Source organism: Heterocephalus glaber, unplaced genomic scaffold (assembly GCF_053883595.1).
Source record: "Heterocephalus glaber isolate CG9 unplaced genomic scaffold, H.glaber_assembly_v1.0 deba00000281, whole genome shotgun sequence".
Taxonomy (NCBI): Eukaryota; Metazoa; Chordata; class Mammalia; order Rodentia; family Bathyergidae; genus Heterocephalus; species Heterocephalus glaber.
In genome coordinates this window covers 4,688,259-4,711,477 of record NW_028258139.1, presented here as the reverse complement: position 1 = coordinate 4,711,477, position 23,219 = coordinate 4,688,259, and the positions used below count along the sequence as shown (strand labels likewise).

The 23,219-nt window shown below is 33.4% G+C and overlaps 1 protein-coding gene and 1 pseudogene across 12 annotated transcripts in view; both read left to right on the top strand.

Annotated features, from left to right (window-relative positions):
- Nucleotides 1–23,219, top strand: part of Sntg1 (syntrophin gamma 1) — an 835,631-nt gene that overhangs the window by 743,869 nt on the left and 68,543 nt on the right. For all 12 annotated transcript variants that reach the window (XM_021248956.2, XM_087185779.1, XM_087185795.1 and 9 more), the window contains one exon: nt 20,593–20,745. In XM_021248956.2, the coding sequence (XP_021104615.1) occupies nt 20,593–20,745 (153 nt within the window). The remainder of the gene's footprint in view (nt 1–20,592; nt 20,746–23,219) is intronic.
- Nucleotides 22,014–22,115, top strand: LOC147830193 (U2 spliceosomal RNA; annotated as a pseudogene).

Here is a 23,219-nt window from a genome sequence, read left to right as displayed (position 1 = left end):
GAAAATGATGTAGGAAGTGAGTGGGAATGTAGAAACAAGTCACCTCAATATGTTGGTTTTATTGACTCTTCCCTACCCATACACCAGTATTAGTTTTTGTAGTAATCATCCAGCATATATTTTTGTATCCTTATTTAAATTTTAATTATTTTCTACTCATTTTCCTAGTAGCTGCATGATCTTTATAATACCCTATATTACAAAATACCAGGCTGTTTAAATATCACATATTGTAGTTTATTATAGTGCTTTAAATTTTAAATAATGAATAATGTTAAAATGAGAATAAAAATTAAGTATTACCTCTTATATCATACAAACTTTTAATGTTTTATTTACATTTTAAAATTTTATTTGGGCAAAGTTAGGATTATACAATTCATTATGTACTTTTTTCATTTAAATATGATGAGATTATTTTTCTACGTCAATTTATATTCTAGAAAGAAATCTTATTATATTTTGATAGATGTCTGTTCCATCATTTGTCTATGTAGCCAATCTGTAAGGATAGGATTAGTGTTAGTGTCTATGGCATTTCTACTAGTGGTGTTTAAATTGAATCTAACCAGGAGGATATATCCAATCTAATGAAATAAAGGTAAACTCTAATATAATTTAACCAAGCCAAATGTGGTCTAATCTGACTGTCATGAGTAAACATCCAGGCAACCTAGATGGGGCACATTCTGCAAAGTAGCTGATCTATATTAGTGTCAGTCATTAAAGACAGGGAAAGACCAAGGCACCATCCCCCTGGAAGACATCCAGTAAAACAGAAAACCTCATGCAGCAGATAATACTGAAGTGGTGGGTCATGGGTGAGCTGCAAATGCACAATGTCAAATTCCTCATTTTGCTTGTTGTGTTGTAGTTGGTATAGGTAAATGGCATACTGTTCTCACTTGGAGGAAAACCACTAAAATATGGAGGTGGAAGGTGCTGAGGTGTCACATTGTTAGTTATCAAATTGTTGAGGGAATGAGTCTATAACTCAGAGGTAAATCTTCTGTAAGTCTAATTGTACTTAAAATATTTCACATTTCTAGATTGCTAAATAAATAAAACTACAAACAAACAGATAATAAAAAGAGCCCGGCTGGGATTTAGCTCAGTGGCTCTTCTCCTGCTCACCAAGCAAAAGGTCTTGAGTTCGATCCCCAATACAAAAAAATAAAAAGCCTGCCTTCTATAGAATAAAGATAGGAAATTGTGGTTGAAACTCTGAAAGGTGGCCACACTATGAATAAACGTGCCAGAGCAGTGCTGGTTAAAACGTGGCTCAAATTAAGACTAACTGTAAAGGAATACTGTTAATAATGTGTGGGAAGGGAGGGCTATGGCTGAGTGGTGAACTGCTTGCCTCACATACACCTGGGTTTGATCCTGAGGATACCAGAAGATAAAAAGTACTGTAAGTTAAGAACCAGGGACCCCTGCAACAGGTCACAATCTCTTGCTCAGGGCTACAATGCATGGTGAGAAGAAAGATTTAGAGACAGAGTTAAAGAGACAGAGACGGGGAACTAGGATGACCAATGCTTGAGTGAGCAAAGGCCCTGAAAGGCCAGAGCCATCCATATTTATTGGTGACACAATCATTATTAGGTTGGGGTGAAGCGGTGACATGAAGGGGATACATGTGGTGGCTAGCAATAAGTTGCTGAAACAGGCGAGGCTTGTAAAAGAAGAAACAGTGCATTCTTGTGTTAGACTGGGGACAGAATTGGGGTGAGAGTCATTCTGTCCTCATCTGTGTGCTATCTCATATGATTTAGTCAGATTAACTTCTCAAAATAAGCCAGTTCTGGGGTTCAGTCTTTATAGCCTGCACTGCTTACAGCTGCTTTGGGAATGATCAGTGCGGGGCTCCCCCACATGAAGAGATAAATGAAATTAAAACAATGGATTTTATAGCTAAATAATGGACTAATCATATCATAAAGAAATAAATATATGGCCTTGCCATGGTCTTCATATTTTCATATAAAATATAATTTATAATATCCCATATTGATTATATAAATCATTGAAAAACTAAAGCTAATAACATTATTCCTTTTCACCATCACTCTGTCATTTTGGTGGAAGAGAGATACTCTGAAATCAGGGTATTTTTTTAATAATCTAGTTTAAAATAAGCAAAACTAAATACTTACAAAATAATACAGAAATATACTATTGCAATGGTCAATTTTCCCATTGCTAGACACAATCTAACATCCACAGTTTAAAGGAAGAAAGATTTAATTTGACTCACTTTTGAAGGAAATTAAGTGTGTGGTTAGCTGACATCAAGGTAAAAACATTGTGGTAGAAATGCAAACATGGTTAGTGGTAAAAGATACTTGGGTCTTGGCAGAGGAGGGCAACTCTGCCAGGAAGAAAGTGGCCAGACATAGACTTCAAGTCCACATCTTCAGGACCAACCAAGGCATACCCAGAAATGTAGTCCACCATCCCCTGGGAGGATTCCAGAGCCAATCTAGCTGTCATTTAAACCTAACTCCCTCAACTACATACACATATGTGAAGATATAACAAAAGCAAACTGTAAAAGATGGTATGTCTGTCATATCAAGGTGTATCAACATTAGTAGGCAGGTACTAAAGGTTTGTTAGGGACAAAAATACTTTCATAAGGCTTTAATTCATAAGAATAATTATTTCACTAGGAAGAAAAGGTCTAAAGGAGTAGGGGAAGTGGGAAGGCTAGGGGAAAGGAAAGAAGGGAAAAGAAAAAATATGAGAAAAGGAAAAAAATGGAAACAAAGTCTTTGTAAATAGGGAAGGGTGGAGGGGGTGAAGGGAGGGCAGGGGAAGGGGAAAAAAATAAGGACCAAGATACATCATGTAAAGGTACAAGATCCCAATGATGAATGTAACTGTATTGTATACCTAAAATGTACCAATAAACTTAACAGAAAAAAGAATAATTATTTCACAGTAGAATTTGTCAGTAACAACTGTTAGTAGAAAATATTACAACTCAATTTTGAGTTACTATTTTGAAAATAGTTACTTTTAAAGGAGAATATCTTAGTAGAGAAGATGCATGCCTACATTTTCTGAATATATTTATATAAAGTCCCTTTGTAAAATGGACATCCTTCTTAAAAGTTTATTGATTATATTACAATTTATAAAGTCAGTTAAAATAATGGTGGTTCTGGGCCAGGGATTTAGCTCAGTGGTTCTGCCGCCTGTCTCGCAAGTGCAAGGTGCCGAGTTCAATCCCTGGTACAAAAACAAACAAACAAACAAAATAATGATGGTTCTTAGTTTATTTAAATGTAACATTTTGGGATTAAATTGTCATAAAGTTTAAAGTTTTCTGAAAATCCACCTACTTACCTTCTTAAAAAGTTTTCCCTTCCATTACACACCTCTGTTAGCCTGTTTGTGTATAAGAGGTTTTCCAGGATATAAAGTAAAGTTGTAGTACTACTGCTTGTGGGTGAAAACTGGTTCAGTTATTCTGAGTACTGAAATTTGAAAAACGTTAAGAACATAAGGGAGTAGTCACGTCCCTCCATACGCCCAGCCACAGCAATTTCAAATGCAGCTTGGTGTCTCAATAAAATATAGTAGCTTTCTTTGATTAAGAATGTGGATTCATCTTTCATTTTTATTATTTTATAATATTTTGTTGGATTTATTAATATTTTAGAATGTACCCTCTTGTAAGAGTGAGTTTCATAAATTCACCATCTATTATATAGTGTACTGCTATTTTTCTAAGACATCTTTCAAGCCCCATGGTATTAATTATGGAATCTCATTTTTCAAAATTTGTTTCATTGACCTGTTTATGCTCTTTAAAACTCAAAGGAATCCTAGATGGACACTCTTTTTCTGCTTTGCTCTCTCCATCTGGAGGTTTATGATCCTTTTAGGATATTCTTATCTAATGGTACACATTTTCTTTCTCCCATTATTATTTTTCTCTTTGCATTGCATTTTTACATCAGTGTGAACAAACCATGCATTTTTTAATGTGTATTATTTCTGTGTCCTCTCTGATGATTCCCAAAGGTTTCTTTGTCCTTTTTGTTATAAACATTATGTATTTACAGTTTTTCATGAAACTGCTAAAGCAACTAAATGTCGTTATTTAAAGCAAACAAGTGTCTCTCAGTATTGGTATATGGTAATAAAAAGAATCAGCCATTTCACCTTATTTAGAACTTAATATTCATAAGTGACTGAATGCTGTTTTCTAATATTTGGGGGTAGAAGCATTTCCACATATAAAAATAAATCAAAATCATATCTCTGTCCTTCTCAAAATCTAATTATGTACTAGCCATTCTTCCTTCATCTGAGTAGATCTCAGAGCAATATGTTTATCTATGAATTGCAAACTATTGTGTTGCAGAAATCTATCCCTTTCAGTCTGAGTTAGAAGCACAGGCTAAATATTATTCTGACAATAAGCATGGAGGAGCACTTCTGTTTTAAAAGCTAATATTTTAATTTAATCCAATCATCTTAATGAAATTGTGAGAGTTTAACCATAGTAGGAATTTCTAACTAATTCAAATATGAAGTAGGAAAACATTGAATATTTTCAGAGTATTTATAAATGATGATCTATTGTCTATAATCACTTCCTGGTTAGTAAAATATTGTCTGGAAAATTAGAGCATGTCCTTAATGTTAGAAGAATGCTAGAAAAAAGCTTTGCTGCCCAAATCAATTTGGGACCACTCTCAAGTCTGCATTCCTTAGAAAGAGAATTATTTGCAAGCCTCTATTCAGTGTAAATTCCCTCGGGTCTAGTTTAGATTTCCTGTGTTCTAGAATTAACCCTTACATTTTTGTTTACAGTAATATTTGCCTTACAAATGCACTACATAATCATAAAACTGTTTGACATTCAAAAATCTTATTATATTGTGGTTAAAGTGAAAAATACAATTTTCCTATCAAATAAAAACATCTGCCATTTTCTTCTGAGGACTTAATCTAATAAAGAATAAAAATAGAAGTGTAAAATCTTTGAAATAGCCTTACAATTGACTTAGAATATTTTTAAAAGATATAATAGCATAAATAGTATGCAGTGCTAGTTTACAATTATATCATTTTCTTATCACTAAAATTAAAAATAGTTGTGTAACATTTTATTCATAATGATGTGATTTTTATAATTTTTGTCTTTATTTCCTTTAGAATGATACAAACTTGTGATTTATATTATTCCTTAAGAGAACTCAGCAACATATCAAATACTTGATCTCTCATTACTTAGCATTTGTATATTTTTTAAAAATTGAACTATCAATTCTGTTGCTCACTATTCCTCTTTATAAAAGTAAAAAAAGTGAAGATTAGATAAGATGTGCCTGCTGAATACAAGGCACACGAAGGACTCAACTTTCTGGGCCACTCTACTGTGTGCCACCAGCCCACGTCAGGAATGTGGTTTTAGAAGGTTGTGACTTTTAAAATAAATATGTTAGCATATTAATATTATTTGAAGTAGATTTTGGAGCAAGTCAAGTTCTTTCTTGTTTACTAAATGAACATGATTTGCTAAATTTAACTTACTGAGGCAAGTTAGGTTGTTTTGTAATTTTTTTTTGTATTAGTGCATGTTTGCAGTACATAATACTTACACCCCTTGTGTGGTGTTGGTACATGTATGTAATGCATCTTAAATCTTTTTCATCTCTTTCCCTCTCTTTCTTTCCTCCCTCCATTTCTTGATCCCCTTCAAATTTAACTTACAGTTTTTAGATTTCACTATTTGTTTCCCCCTTTGTAGATTGGCATTTACAATTATGGTATCACATATGTATGGAAAAAAGGCTTTGTCCAAGCACTGAAAAATCTAATTTTCTTTTACTTTTATTTGGACATTGCTGCAGTACATAATGATTGCATTCATTGTAGGGAATGAATGGGTATGTGTACATAACAGGTGAGTACATAACTACATGAGTGGGTACATGTACATAACACCTCTTAATTATTTTTTCTCTTCCCCCACCCCCTTTTATTTTACAGCATCAAATTCATTTATTTATCTTATAAGAATTTATAATTATAGAATTATCTTATAAGAATTAAAATTATCATATATACAGAGTAAAAAACAGATTAATGATCAAAAACATATAAAACAGATAGGACAGCTTTACCAAGTCAAGATACACTTTTAAACACATTGTGTTGGATTAAAATACCTGATTTGGTTTCCTCTTTCTTTCTCTAATGATAAAGAGAACACTTACATTTTATTTTTTTGGTGTTATATCCATCCACACTTTGCTCTTATCAAAACTGAATTTTTTACACTTTCTTTTGAAATAACTTCCTAGTGAGACAACCCTTTATAACATTCTAATCTATTGTGGCCAAGACTCTGTCAGTGTGTGTGTGTGCACATGTGTGTGTGTGTGTGTGTGTGTGTATGTGTGTGTGTATCTGTGTTTTGAAGAGATTGGTTATAATGTTTTTGAAATATATCTAATTTTGCCTTTTAATTTAAGCATGAAGTAATATTGAATTTTGCTTTAGTATTACTGTACATCTTATTAACTTTATGCTTTTGTTTGTTCTGAATAACAATGAATGGATTTTATATAAACTAAGACCTCTTGGGAATATATCTATAGTTATTATTTATTTCTAGAAATAATTGTATGATTTTTATTTTTATCTTAATAGAGGATTTAATATTTTAGTTATTCATCCTGTTATAAGCATTATTTCATTTCTGTGGGCCTGATTAATACAGGTTACTCATTTAGTTGGTAGAAAGAATAGTAGTGTGTTAAGACTATGAGCCAATTAAGTTTTCATGAGCCTGAATTTTGGCTTCAGTAATTACAATAGTATTTCACCAGTAAATTTATTTAATTATCTTTACTTCAGGATCTTCATCCTTAAGCCAGGAGCTATAATTATAGCTACATTATAGGATGAGAAGCTAAATAAGTATGCTTAAGAGTAGCATTTGATAAGAATTAAATATATGGTACTTATTTTAAACTCTATATTATTTTTGGAATGTATATTGCCCTTGAAGTGGTGTCAATCTTGTACAATGAGGGAATTCCTTTGTTTTTATCCAATGTATTCCATACCCATTTTATGAGTAATATAACTTTCTGGTAAATCTAAAGACCTAGATATGTTTTATATCAGCACAAATATGCATTTGAAAAAGCTGCTCCTCCCAGCCCTGGAATCAGAGGATAGTCTTTAGAGAAATGCTTGAAATTAAGAGAATGTATTCATGTCATTGATGGGCTGGCATTTGACTGTCTTTGTAAATTGTAAAGGTTGTTTTTCCAAGTGTCAGCTGTTCTGTCACAAACACACACACACACACACACACCCCACATACACACGCACACAGCACTATAGAAAGAAAAATGGAGCATGCCTCAATGACCAGAGATAAGGCTACTACTCAGCGCTAGGTCTTTCTCAGAGCCACATCCCATAAGGAAGTCACATGCAGATGCCTCTATGCCTCCTCTTTGGACAGAGGAACGATTAGCAGGTGTTCCTTGGGCCTTCTGTTGTATGGAAACAACAACAGAGATGGAAATATAACCATCATCTGTTGGCCTCCTAGGATGTTGCTCGTTCTCTGTTGCTCTCAATTGTGTCTTTTGAAAATAGTAATCATCACATAATTTGCAAGTCCTTCAATTGAACGGTCCATCTGCTTAACCCACATGCTACTTGGAGGATGAGGCCAGTTATGATGTTCAGACAGCTTCTTCCAAAAGGTCTCTGTATGTGACAGATAGTTTCATTTGAAAGACTTTTTTAACGTAAAAATTCAAAGATAATTAATTCAAATAGTGTTTTCTTCTGTTTGTGTTTTCATATAAAATTTGCAAATAGCATAAGGAATCTTTGTTTGAAAAAAATGATATGCTTTTCAACATCTTGACTTAGGAGCATGAGGCTGATGAAGCTGTCATTGGCCGACTCATTGTAAATTCTGTGAAAAGCAACAAAGCACTAAACATAATACATTTGGTTTTTCATATTGAATGTGAAGTGTCATACTTAAGAGAGACCATTTTCAGATCCCCATTTCAGTTGGGGAAGTGTCAGCATGCCCATACTGGAATGTGTCAGGGCCAAATGCTACGAAATGGGGTGTAGTGACAGGATTGCAGTCACTCATGCGCCACTTCTGCCCTTAGTCTTCAGAGGAACCCTCTCACATTTTGTTCACCAGACTCAGTTTGATTCATGGTCCTCACGTGCAGCATCGTAGGGCCTTGGTGACCTAACAACACTGGGTTGTCATAAAGTGAGATGGGGTGAGGCTCCGGCCAGGATTATGCTCTCATTGCCAGCCCTGATTATAGACTCCCTGGAAAAGTCAAAGACCTTTGGTGACCTGGCCTTCTATCCGCATGTACATGCCATCAGAGTGGCCCTGAAGACAGGCATTTTCTCACAAGAGGGCAACATCATGCAATGTGGTTTAAATAAAATTAAACACATGATTAAACTTTATTATATTTGGCTTCTGCTTTATATTTCTGTTTCTAAAAAATGCTTTCATATAAGCAAAAGTCAAAACCATCTCAAGAAAGGGTAAATTGACATAGGAAATATGTTACTTTAATAATTTGAAAACTAATACACCAAGTATTATATAATAGACGAATTACAGACTTTGAGAATTTTTGAAGTTTGAGTGGAGAAATAAAACATTATGAACAGAAGAATAGCATATGCTTTGTATTTACATAAAATCACTTAGATTATATACTTATATTTTACTTATTTTGAAACATAAACTAATATAATGATCACTATAAGGCATGTGGTTTTTTTAAATGTCAGGAATGAAAAAGAATTATATACAAAGGGAGAGAAAGATGTATTTTATTCTAGATATAAAGTGTGGCCCTGAGTTATACTATGCACAATTATTCTCAAAATCTCTATTTCTGAACAACATATAAATTAAAATATACTTCCTTAATGTTTATATATAAATATGTATGAAACATTTACATAGTTTTAAATCAGACATTATTACACGTACTTACACATAACACATATCCTGATTTTTAACTAAATAGAAATGTTTAAAACTGACATTAATGCTATCTTTAGATTGTGGCAGAAAAGTTACTTTTGAAATAAGTTTCAATAATTATATTATTTTATAGAAAAATGAAAAAGAAAGATCAAAATTCACTAAAACAGAGGTAATGGTCCCTCATGGAAACTTTCTCCTTAGATATTCCCAATCAATTTTCGATTGCATTGCATTAAATGTCATTTCTCTGCTAGTTATTCTGAGTTTATTAGCACTTTCTCTTGCATTCCAAACAGATGTATTTCTTGCCATCTGTATGCCTCCATGTAAATATCTAATTAAATATCAAACTTGACATGAGCTCTCAAATACCTGCCTCAGGTAATGGATTGCTCACATCCAAGACCTGGGATTCACACTTGAAATCTGTCTTGAAAATGTCCCTTACCTGACATATCAGCAAAATTATCTCAACTGCTGTGGCACTGTCTTCCTCATGCCTGTTCTGTACTGGCCTCATCATTTCTCACCTGATCTCCTGGGGTTTTTTTCTTTATTAATTTTATCGGTACATTTTAGGTATACAACATACTGCCATGAATCATTGGAAATTTGCACCTTCACATAATCTCTCTTGGTTCTTAATTTTTCCCCATTCCCCTGTGCTGCTTTCAACCCCTCTGTCCTTCCCTATTAACAAAGACTTTGTTTACATTTTTTCATTTTCTCATATTAATTCCATTCCCTTCTTTCCTTTCTCCTACACTTCTCACTTTGCCTTCCCCTTTACCCCTTTTCTTCCCATTTCACATTATCTATTATACCTTTTAGTCCTTATTTACACTTTCAGTTTCTCACAATAGGGAAACTATTCGGTATTTACACATGTGTGTCCTATTTATTTCACTTAAGAGTATCACCTCAGTGTGCATCCATTTAGCTATAAATGTCTCTAATTTCTCATTTTTTATGGCTGAGTAGTACTCTATTTTATAAAAAAAAAAAACACATTTTCTTTATCCAGGCTCCAGTTGATGGGCATTTGGGCTGTTTCCAAGTTTTAGCTATTACAAACTGTGCTGCTATGAACATGGGTGCACATATATCACTGTGGTATGATTCTTTTAATTCTTTGGGGAAGATCCCCAACAGGGGAATAGCTGGGTCAAATGGGACCTGCAGTCCTAGTTCTCTGAGGTATCTCCATACTGATTTCCACAGTGCTTGCACCAGTCTACACTCCCACCAGCAGTGGAGCAGTGTTCCTCTTTCCCCACACCCCCGTCAGCATTTGTTGTTGGTTGATTTCATGATAGCAGCCATTCTTTCTAGAGTGAGGTGGAATCTCAGCCTTGTTTTCATTTGTGTCTCTCGAATGACCAGTGATGTTGAACATTTTTTCATGTATTTATTTGCTATTTCTACTTCTTCATCTGAGAAATGTCTGTTCATTTCAGATGCCCATTTTTGGACTGGGTCTTTAAATTTGGGAGGTCTGATCTTTTTAAAGTTCTTTATAGATTCGAGATAGTAGACCGGTCTTAACACTTTAGACCTACTAACTTCCAATTTTACTTAGTTTGTGATCTCTACCACACCAAAGCTTAGCCATCCTTTCTCCACTCTAGTCTTCTGCCCCTTGAGTAATAATTCACCCATTTCCTCTGTTATATTTCAAAACTGCCAGCCTCAGGTTCTTTTAATTTGTTGTCTTCCTCTCCAAATATCCTAGACATTTTACCCTTTTATTCCAGGAATCCTCTCAAATGTCACCTTTTATCAACCTATATAAACACCAATTTCTGCTGAGGCTAGCACTCCCTAAAGCTTCTAAATGACTGTCTGAAATATTTATTATAAACAGTGTGCAGTCGCTCTTACAGCTTGTCCTGTCCCACTCAAATGGAATCTCTCTAAGGCAGAGTAGACACCTGTTTGGCTCAATGGTATTTTCTTATAGCAGAACAGTCCTTGGCACTCTTGAGGGGTGCAGTATTTTTTACTGGATGTCTGTTGTATACTTACTATACATATTGCTATAGGCCCAACCTAAAATACTTTCTCAAATAGTAATGTGCATATACAATCTTGAACTCTATTTAAAATGTTTCTACAGTTTTTTGCATTTGTTTAAAGAAAGTAACAGTATGGAGAAAGACAATATCTAATGGGACTGGAGTTAAAATTGTACTTTTTCACCATGAGACATTGTTTAGAAGAGCTTTGAAGCTAGGCCAAAAATGATATCATCCATATTAATGAGTACTAATTGAACAGTTGAAAAAATGTGCAGGACTAATTGAATACATTTTATGAGAGGTTGTGCTGCCATTTCCCTTAATGATCAGCTTTTATATCTCCCTAGGCAGAGCTTTAACAGTGTGCTAGGATGTAGAAACTGTGGTGCAGTTTTGGTGACATGCTATTCCCTTTACAGCACATTTTTGATCAGACTCACATAAGTCCAATCTGCTACTTGAAAGCTTTGACTACCTGAGAGATTCAGAATAAGTTGGATAGGTTACAGCAGTAAGATATTAAGATAATTAAATAGCTAAAATGTAACACTATTTAGGAAAGGTAAAATAACATGCTTTCTTTGGTTTTATAAAGAGGAACCAGAAAAGTTATTTGATGATTGTCCTCAAGGATATAAAAGAATGCTTTTCAAAAAGTAGCAACTTATTTTTAATCAAATCATTAAAAAAGTAAGACAAATAGTATAAACTGTGATGAGTGATGCTGTATAAAAAGAAACACTAGAATACTGAAGAACAAACTCTACATAACAAGTATTAATGAGCAAGGATAGAAGTTTGAATCTTTGGGGACATTTAAATGTGTAATTGTATTCTTTTAACGGAGTCCTCATTTCAATGGCACATACACTAAAATTCTTTGAATGGAGGACCACATGACTACCCACAATTCATACTGTATTGTGACCCTCTGACGTCCTCATTTATAGCAGCAAATATTATCCCCTGCAGCCAATTCTCTTGAAAGCCATATGCTCTCTGCTTATGCATTTCTTAAACATAAATGTGTTGATGTTTTAGTATGATATGATTATTTTCAGTAGATTATTATAATTAAAATCCTGAAGATAAGTCTTATAACTATTAATTAAAACTATTGATCTCATTAGGTAATTTTGAAAGTTATCCTATTTAATAATACCATAGGAAATTAATCTTATTGTTTTATGTTTCTATTGCTTTGTTTGTTTTACTTGTTCTAATTTGTGTTAACTGACAGTAGTAAGGCTTCTTTTCTTTCTTGTTTTTTCTTCCCTAAAGTTCTGGGGAAAATTTGGATATCAACCAAAATAATAATGAAAATATTTCAAGTATATTAAATAAGAAATCAAGAATGCAAAGAAGTTTCTTTGATAATTATAATGTGCATATAATCCACCCACTTTCTTAAATATTCTCACATGAAGAATTATTTACAATATGAATGTAGAGCATTTGCCCTCTTGAGCTAATTGTGTTTTTTTTTTTAAGTAGAGCTTAAGCCATAATGTGTAGGTAGATTTAACAAAGGAATCATTATGAATATCATAAAGAAAGAGATATGTTATAATGATAGGAGGTTGGTTGTGGAGTCTAGGAAAAATAACCTTAGTTTTTCTCCACAATATTAGTTCGTTATGCAGTATTTACTTCTGAATCTGTTAAATCTCAGGGACAGGAAAAGTAGGAAGACCTGTGCCTTTTACACCTCTACTTTTATGGAGTCATAGAAGACTGGAGGAATTAATTCTAATCTTAGAATATGACTTTTAACTCTGATAATGAGGAAGATTTATGAGAGTGATTATACTTCACAAGCATATTTTACTTACAAATTTTAGAATCTTTCCATGTTCAGCATATCAACTTGTTCAAATCATTTGTTTTTACTTTTTCTATTTTTAATTTTATATATTTATGTTGTTATTGAATGCATTATTTTAATGAATACATAAATACATGAAAATTGTACACATAATGGTTAAAGTGATGTTTCAATGCATGTATGTATTGTGTAATGTTAAATCAAGTTAAAATGCTTATCTTATCTAAATGTTTATCATTTTTTCCATTAAGTTTATTGGTACATTTTAGGTAGGCAGTACAGTTAACATTCATCATTGGGAAATTGTAACTTTACATGATGTATCTTGTTTCTTATTTTTTCCCCATCCCCCTTCCCTCCCTTCATTTCTTTAGTGAAAATATTAACAAACTTTTCTTCTAAGTTTTTAAAATAGACAGTATGTAAAAATAATCTATAGTGAACAATTGCTATGTAGTTTCCTAACTGTGCAATAGCACACTAGAACTTCTTTCTCTTAACTATAACTTTGAAACCACTGATCAACTCTTTTGCATCATTCTTCCCCTGACTCCCTCCAGGCTTCCTTTACCACCATGCTACTAGAAACTTTGATGAGATCAATGCACTTAGATTCTACACAAGAGGGAGAACAAGCAGTACTTGTCTTCCTATGCCTGGCTAAATTGGCTTAAGATACTAATTTTGACCTTTTAAAATCTTAACTTTCTCAAATACAGAATGGATAATGGAAGAACTTCATAATGAACGGTATTTTTCAAAAGGAAAATATTAACTGAAACAATAAATAAATATCTATGGGGACTAGGTTGCAGTATTTATATAGATATGTTAAGCTGTGACAGTTCACACACCTGAGTAGCCACACACACACACATACAGAGTACACACTTGGCCTTGCTTTGAAGAGAATGGCAGCAGAGTCAGATCTGTCTAACAATAGACATTCTGGAAACCATGTTTCCTTTTCAGAGTGCACAAAGTTAGCTGTTCTTTTAGTAAATGGGTCTTTTTAACTCTGCTTTGTACATTTCACATTCTATCACAGTAGTATAACATTATGTGCATCCTTGTGCATGTATGAGAAAATACTCAAGATTCAGACAGATATGATCTGGATTTTAAATAATGATAAATATTAGTGATTGATAATATGGCCATTATTAATACTATTATGTGATATTAGTGATATTGTGGAGCATTCATTTTATACTCATCACTTTCCTAAGTAATATATAGGTATCTGATCATTTAATCTATACATGAATCAGAGTCAGGTACTCTTATGCCCTCTTACAAATGATTCTTAAAGAAATGAAGAGTGACACTGACTTTCAAAGTTCAGCTAAATGAGTCCAAACTTGCCTTTTTATTTAATCCTTAGTCAACAGCTTCCCTAATGGGGAAGTGCTGGATTTGTTTGAGATCTTCCTTTCATCATTAGGAATGAAGACTATAGCCCAATTTGATTATTATAAAGATTAAAGGAGAGAATATATTTGAAGAATATTCTTCAATATATTTATGTCAGAGATTATAGTTTCTTAAGAAGAAGGAGGAGATTTAAAGTTGTACCTGAGCACAGGAGAGGTGAGCAACTTCCAGCACATAAGAGGAGGCTTCCAGGCCGCCATACCACTACTGCCAGCACACAGGAGATGAGCTGCTCCCAGCACACAAGCGAAGGCTTCCAGGACACCTACCACCCCTGCCAGCACACAGGAGGTGAGCCATGCAGGCACCAGCAGCAACCCCCACCTCCGTCGAAATAAGAAGACAGGTAAACAAGCCTCAAAACCCGACTTCCAGATCACCTACAGCAACCCCAAAGGGAAATGAGATGGAACACTCTGATACTCAGTCACCTGGACCCCCTGAACTGGCAACAAAAGAGGATATGGAAAAAATGAAATCACAAATAATTTCTCAGATAACAGCAGAGATTGTGCTCATAGTGCAAGACATGATTAATAAATCTAGAGAGGACCTCAGGAACGTGATGGAATCCCAACATAGGAAACAAATGGAATCCATAAAACAGATGCAAACAGATTTCCAGGAAATTAAAAACTCCATTGAAAAGTCTACACAGCAGAATGAGTCAATGTGAGGACAGAATTTCAGATAAAGAAGATAAGATTTCAATTAGTGACCAGAAAAAGAAATTTCTTTAAAATTGTAAGGGACCATGAGAAATCAATCCAGCAGCTGCCAGACAATGCAAAGAATAACATAAGACTGATTGGAGTCAATGAAGAAACAAGAGAGAGTGCAGATGACATAAAAAAACTGTTCACAGAAGTGATGGCAGAAAACTTCCCAAGCAGGGGAAACAAACTTGCCGTACAGATAAGGGAGGCATATAGAACTCCAACTACCCTTGATCAAAAAAAGTCTACACATAGGCATATAATTGTTAAGATTTCAGAAACCCAACAGAAGAACACAGTTCTACAAGCAGTTAGAGAAAAGAAACAAATCACGCACAAAGGAAGGCCCATCAGAATCACAGCAGACTTCTCAATGCAAACCCTCAAGGCAAGAAGAGGTTGGAGTGATGTATTTCAAGCCCTAAAAGAAAACAGCCTCCAACCCAGATTGATGTACCCTGCAAAATTATCTTACACAATTGATGGAGAAATAAGATACTTCCATGACAAAGAGCACCTTAGGAACTTCATGAATACCAAACCAGCACTCCAAAAAATTTTAGAAAATATCCTAGGAAAAGACAACGAGGATCACAAACCCAGGAAGCCCGGCAGAATTAATCTGTTGGGAGTGACAAGAAATTAAATGCAAAGGGGGAGAATCTAACAAACAGAAAAAGTCACAACAATGATAAATCAATATGTATGAGTTATAGCCATCAATGTTAATGGTCTCAATTCACCAATCAAAAGAAATAGACTGGCAGAATGGGTCAAGAAGCAAGATCCAACAATGTGCTGCATACACGAAAGACATTTAATTTAAAAAAAAAAACTAATAGTCTGAAAGTTAAAGGGTGGAAAACAATACTCAATATGACAGGAACCAGAAAAAAAAAAAGCAGGAGTAGCTATCCTCTTTGCAGATCTAGTGGATTTCAAATGAAAATCTGAAATGCTCTGGTCCCAAGAATTTCAGATAAGGGATACTCAATTTGTATGTGAACATGTGTTTTCATTTCTCTCAAGTAAAATATTAAGAACAGGACTGTTGATTCTTAATGGTAATACAAGAAATTTCTATATTGTTTCCCAAAATGGTTTTATCATTTTACATTCACATTAGCAGTATTAGAGAATTTTAACTGGTTCCCATCTAAGCTGGCATTTGTTCTTTTAAAGCTTTTAACTTCATCTCCCTAATGAGTGTATAATTCAATTTTGTTATTGTACTGATTAGTATTTTTCTGATTCTAGTATTGGACACCTTTCCTTGGGCTATACTGGCTATTCATCATCTTCTTTTGTCTACTTTTTAATTGGGTTGTCTATTAATGAGCTGTAAGTGTTCTTTATATATTCTGGTCATAGGTTATATGCATTATCAATATGGTCTGTTTAAGGACCACTTTTCATTTTTTTATGATGTCATTTAAAGTTCTAAATTTTGATGGAATCTCATTTATCAATTTTTTTTCTTTTATACATAATATATCTTAGGAAATTATATATCCTAGGGAGTTCTTGCCTAGCCTAAATTCATAAACATTTTCCCTTATAATTTCTTCTTAAAGTTTTATAGTTTTAGGCTTTCATATTTAGGTTCACAGATCCTTTCAAGTTATTTTTATGTATGGAAATAAAGGGTTGAGGTTAATTTTTTATATACGGATACCAGGTGTTCTAGTGCCATTTGCTGAAAACACTATCTTTTCCTCTGTTCTTGAATGGAGTTTATGTTCTATAAAATGTTAATATTAAATAATCTTTCAAAACTCAGTGGACCATATATATGTGGTTCTATTTCTAGATTCTCTGTTTTATTCCAATGATCTATATGTCTTTCCTTACACCAACACTGCTTTGATTACTGTAGCCTTAGAAGAAGTCTTAAAATTAGGTACTAAATGTCTTCCAACACAGTTTTTTTTTTCCTTTTTCTTTTTATATTCCTAGGTCCTTTGTACTCCTACAAGCTTTTAAATTTCAATATCCAATTCTTCATTTATAGCAAGTATACATAGACCTGAATTTTTATATATACCTTGTGTTTTTTTAATCCTGCTAAATTCAAGTACAAGTTCTAGGGGATCCTAGAGATTTCTTAGTAGTTGCTCTGTAGATGAACATTTCATCTACACATAAAGATTTTACTTCTACTTTGCCAATCCTATGCTATTTGTTTATTTTTATTGTCAGACTATTTTGGTTTGGGCCTATGTTTCAAAGTTTAATGGACAGATGAAGAGTAGGCTTATCTCAAAACTCAAATGAGGAGAAATCTAGGTCTAATACTTTAGATGATCATTTTTAAAGCAAACTTTTACAGTGTTTGGGCTATAGTTACTGCTCACTAATCACCAGAAAAAGGACCTGAAACTTACTGCCTTTTTGCAAGTTCTCCTCCCATTCACCTACACTTCACACTCAAACAGTCAGTTCTGCCTCCTTCTTTCCTGATGCCTCCAATGTTTCCTCTAGCAGTGCATCCCTGTGAGTTTCTTAGCAGCATCGGGGGATTTCTAACTGATTGCTCTTACATTTGCCTTGAAGTCCTTGAGGATGCTACAATCTATTTCTTGGATATAATATCCCCCTTCTTACTATCTCAAAAATAATTTATTGTTCCTTATTCTGTTTCTTTTAAAAATTCTTTTATTGGTACATTTTAGGTATACAATACATTTACATTTATCATTGGGTGTTTGTACCTGAACATGATGTATCTTGGTTCTTACTTTTTCCCCATTACCTGTGCACCTGCCCCCCCTCCCTATTTACATAGACTTTGTTTCCATTATTTTTTTCTTTTCTCAGAATTTTTTCCTTTCTCTTCTTTCCTTTTCCCTTCCCCTCCCACTTCCCACACCCCTTTGGACATTTTCTTCCTATTTCAAATTATCAATTATTTGTTTTAATCCTTATGTACACTGTCAGTTTCTCACACTTTCTAATCATTTTAACTCTCATAACTTTTAAAAATTATTTTGACTCATCTTTCTCACTCAATGGAGGCCTGAATTCTCAGATGCCCCTCGGAGTTCATAATGTGAATCAGTATATGAGAAATGCTTTATAAATAAGAATAACAGATGACAGAAATCATTCAGAGATGTTGGAACTTTGTTTGCAGAGTTGATTAGAGAATCCTTTGGAAAGGCTTCAGCACTTAGGTAATGAAATGGAAGGTGCTGGATCAAGTTTGAAAAGAGTAATGAAGTTTAGTTTTCCCAAGAGAATAGAAAAATTATACATGAAGCTCATTTTACAATTCTATTGCAACATGCAATTTATGAGAATGAAAAGATAGCAAAATTGCCTAGCTGGTAATAACATTGATTAACATTTTTGTTGGAAGAAAAGTTAAGGCCAAAGTGTGAACCATAAATTGGGAAAGTTTCTGAAAACCTGAAATGTTTGGTAATAATTTTTCTGCCAATGTTATTAATTTTAAAAGTTAATGTAGGGGCCAGGGATTTAGCTCAGTGGTTCCACTGCCTGCCTTGCAAGCACAAGGACCCGAGTTCGATCCTCGGTACCCCAAAAAAAAAAGTTAATGTAGATCTGAAAATATTTACAGCATAGATGGAGGAAATGCTACAATTTTGATAAAATAGTTTGTTGTTAGATTTATGTTCAAATGCAAAATTCATAACTTGACCAGTGACCTTAACTCCTTCCCCAGCTTCAGATCTCAATGACACTCACCTTTTGCTTTGAATTTCTGGAGTACACCCTCACAGATACTTGCTTGAGGACTGTAGTACACCCAGCTCTTCTCTCTGGAAAGAATACTTTTGCTGCCAATTTAATACTTAATCTCCTACTCATATTTTAACCATTGTTTAAAATTTACTTCTTAAAGAACATTTCCCTGGCTTCCCAATCGATAGTGATATAACATCCCATTCTTACTAATTATAATGGTGCTTATAATACTTTGTACTACCATGGTTATTGATGTAGTTATATTTTTACTATCTGTTATTGATGATCTCCTTAGAGATCATATGGTCCCAGTTACTTTAAATTATTTTACAACTTGTTTATCTTTGAACTGTACTCATCAAATATGACTTTTAAAAATTTTATTCCTATAGAAAAAAATAGGAAAATCATGAACACAAAGGAATCACATTGTTCTTTAGCTTTTTGAGCATCTACTGGTAGCAAGCATCAGAGTTAAATTCCACAGCACTAGAAGTAACTTTCTTTTATTAGATCTTTCCCAGAAGTTATAAGAATAGGAAACCAGAAAAGAGTTAGCAATTTTTAATTATGGCCAAATTAACAGAGAATTCCATCTAACATAATTTTTGATGTCTAATGATGATATGTTTATGTCCATACCTCCATCAATGGAAATGATTAAGGATATTAATGATCATACTTTCAAAAATTTTCAGTATACTGCATATGTATTTCAAAGGATATCTCTGACAAATTGCATTTAATAATTTCTTATCTATATTTTTTCACATTTAACATCTCTTGAAATTGGAAAACACATTGGAATTGAGTACATCAAAACTGGTGAATGCTTTACTTGAAAGATTCTAGTAATACCAAGAAATTACCAGTGTGAAAGTTTTTTGTTTTATTTTTTTGACTCAATGAAATGCAGGTACACAAGTAAGAAAAAATTTGGAGATTTTTAAAGAAAAGTATGATATCATTGCTGTGGGCACACTAGATCTACTTTCTTTTGCATTTCCAATATCTAGTAGTTTCCCAGTGCTATTACAAAATTTGAGAGGTAAATCAACTTAAAAGAAAAAAAGTCTTAGAGTTTCAAAGGTCTTTAGTCTATGCTCACAAGTGGTGAGTCCGAATATCATGAAGGAAGTAGGTGGTAGGGCACAGCTGCTTAGTTCATGTTGTTGCGAAGCAAAGAGAATTTCATTTTATAACAGTCGCTTCTCTGAAACCTATTAAACTATGAGTTCATAAATGTATTAATCCACTGATGAAGTGAAAGCTTTTATGATTCAATCATTTCCACAATGCCCCTCCCACCTTGAAACACTGCTCACTGAGGACAATCCTTCAATGCAGAGCTTTTGGTGGACATTTAAGTTCCAAACCATAACACCATGGTTTCATGATTCTTAATGAAGTTTGGAAATAAATTCAGTAAGAACCTTGCATACCTATTCAGCTCCTTAAAATTTGCAAGCATAATCATAAGCTCTTCTTGATTTTAATGTCTTGACTACTGTGTATAGAAGAGAGAAGATGATGGGTTATCCCTTCCTATAATTATAAACCGACTTGAGAGTATTACATTTTGGTAGCTATCTTGCTAATTAGCATTGAAGTCAGAAACCTTAGTATCTGTTTTATGGACAAGCTACAGTGGTAACACTGAAGTAATGTGTTAGTTGTGGACTTTGAAGGTTGGTGTTTTGGTTGCTGTAACCATGTTTAATGAGGGCTCAGTGGTGTAGTATACAGTTACCTGTTTGACTGTGGCATCTGCACCTTGCGCTTGTCAACACTGATGCAAGGTGTGGCCATGGTAGCATTAGGAATTGATGTATGCCAGCCTGTGTAACTCCAGTTTTTCATCAGGACAGTGACCTGCTGGACCGGCGGAAACATTGCTTCACTGTGCAGTCTGAATCTGGGGAGGACCTCTACTTCTCCGTGGAGTTAGACAGTGACCTCGCCCAGTGGGAAAGAGCCTTCCAAACAGCCACTTTTCTAGAAGTGGAACGGATACAGGTGAGAGGCTGTGGAATGTAGAATCCCTGCTTTTCAGGGGTATGTATTTAATCTCCTAGAATTCTAATTTATGCTTAAAGTGGTATAAAAGTAGCTCAGTGAACCTTGACCTCTTTATCAAATATATTCACAAGAACTAGCCATTATTGTCAAATGAATAATAAGGATGCTTGGAAGTTTTAATTTTCTCACAATTTTATCCTTCTAGGCTATTTCCTAGGACCCATCAAAAATACATTTCTAATTTCAGTTGGACGGTACTCTAACTTGAGTCTGACACCCCAATTTCAGTGAATTGTTTACAAGACCATGTCCTGTTCCCCAGACAAGGACACCTAACTTGCAGCCTGCTCCCTCCTCCATTCACTTACAATTCTCTTTCTTCCCTTCCCTTGTCTAAGCCCTTCAAATCCAATCGTGACTGAAACTGTTTATTTTAAAGATTCTATTATCTATGGACATTTTTCTGATTTCTCGTATGTCCAGCCCAGTAATTACAACTCCTTCCTGAACATTCCTTTCCTATTCTTTTGTCTTCTGCCTTGTGAAAACAGTGTCACCTTCTTTGGTTCATTTTCTTAGGACCACTTACATTCTGTCTTGGGCTGGAGTGGTATGCTTGTCACTTCCTCCACTAAACTGTAGGAAGCTTGAGTTATATTATTCATCTATCAACTGAAGTATCATGCATGTTGTACATCACAATTATTCAATAAATATTTACTAAATTGTATTTCTTCAGAATGGAGTCATATCTAAATCAAAATTCATAGAACCTTCAGTTTTACAATTCAAGAGAGTACAAAATGGAAGCCAGAATTGTTCTGTGGCTGACCTGTAACAGATCTAAAAGTTAGGATGCCCTTGTCCCATGCAAAAGGATTCACAAAGCCTAAATGGACCCTTAATTTTGAAAACCAGTATGATAATACTACAACTTTGATGACACCAAAATGTTTATCTGTAATAGGAAATCAATATGTGTGTTAAACTGATTATTTTTTCACACTATAAACCTCAATATCCACCTTATCAATTTGTGTTAACGTGACATTACAATTAGAGTAGAAATAGAGAAATCTCAAATTTAAATTGTTTCATTTCTACTTGACATTTTTAGCAACTCTACTTTTGTCTTCATATATCTAAAAATTATGAGATAGCTGAAAATACTTTTCATAATTTACCTGTATCTAAATCTATTAAAATAGATATTTTAATATCAAACTGACAGGATGAAAAATCGTAAACATTATTTTATTCTTAGTATCGCTTCTCAGCCTTTTGGCTAAGATCAAGTGTATTTTATTCTTAGTGTCAAAATCTAAAATCATTTAAAAAACTAAATATACTTTAATTGAACACCAATTGAAATTTTGTTATTTATATTTTTTTAGGCTTTTCCACTTACTGTTTTTCTAGAAAATTCCACTTCACTTAGAAAAACAACTGTGTGACAAATTCTGCAAGTTGATTCGAAGTTCAGATTTTATAATAAGTACCTGTTGTCTAGAAATGAGACAGAGAAGAAATTATGTGTTTGCTTTGTATGTTAATTACTATTCTGGGATTTTGGACTTCGAATTCTCTAAGATGTTGTTCAGTGGAATCCTTTGAATTATGTTCTTACCAACTTCCAATGCCAGTTTAAGATGCATGTCAGAAATGAGAAGTAACATACTTAATTTTTAACTTTAAGTTTTTCTATATACTATAATTTCTGTTCGTGTATATTTAAAATTAGCAATCATTCGCTGAATATTTTGGTAGTGTGATTTTCGATATTAAAATATTTGAATGTATTTATATTAAGAATTATGTCTTTTACCTTTATATTATCAATATTTCACTCTTATTAAATTTAGTTAGAAAATAAAATGGAATATAAGTTGTACTGGAAAATCAGCAGAAAGGAAGAAATTCAATAAACTGATATCATCATTTATTTCATAAATAAATTTACTTCTTGCTTTGAAATTGTAGCTGTTAACAAGACTACACTAAGATTTCCTGTCTTCTAATCTTTTTTAAACAAATGTTCAAATTGTTTCTAATCTGTAACATACTTAAGAGTGATATAAATACTTACTTATTTGAAAGGATGACCCATGGAAAGCATGCATTTCTAAAATATTCCACAATGTCAAATGAAAAATTTAAAATTAAAATAAATATATCAAATAATGAAACAAGATAATGAAAATTTATGTAAGTAAAATCTTACATTTCACCCATGTTAAGCTACTGGTAACAAATCTAATTCGTTTTCAGTATTTAGTGTCTATAATCTTCTCAGAATAAATGAAAGCTACTTGTAAAAAGCAAGTTTTAAAACCTACACTAATTTAATTTGAATTAATTTGCCTTTTTAAAGTAACTTTTACAGAAAATATGCATTACTTTTAAAAGTTTTTAAAAAATTAAAGGAAAATAAAAGTTTATTTTACGTAATTTATGTCATTTTGAAGTGTTTT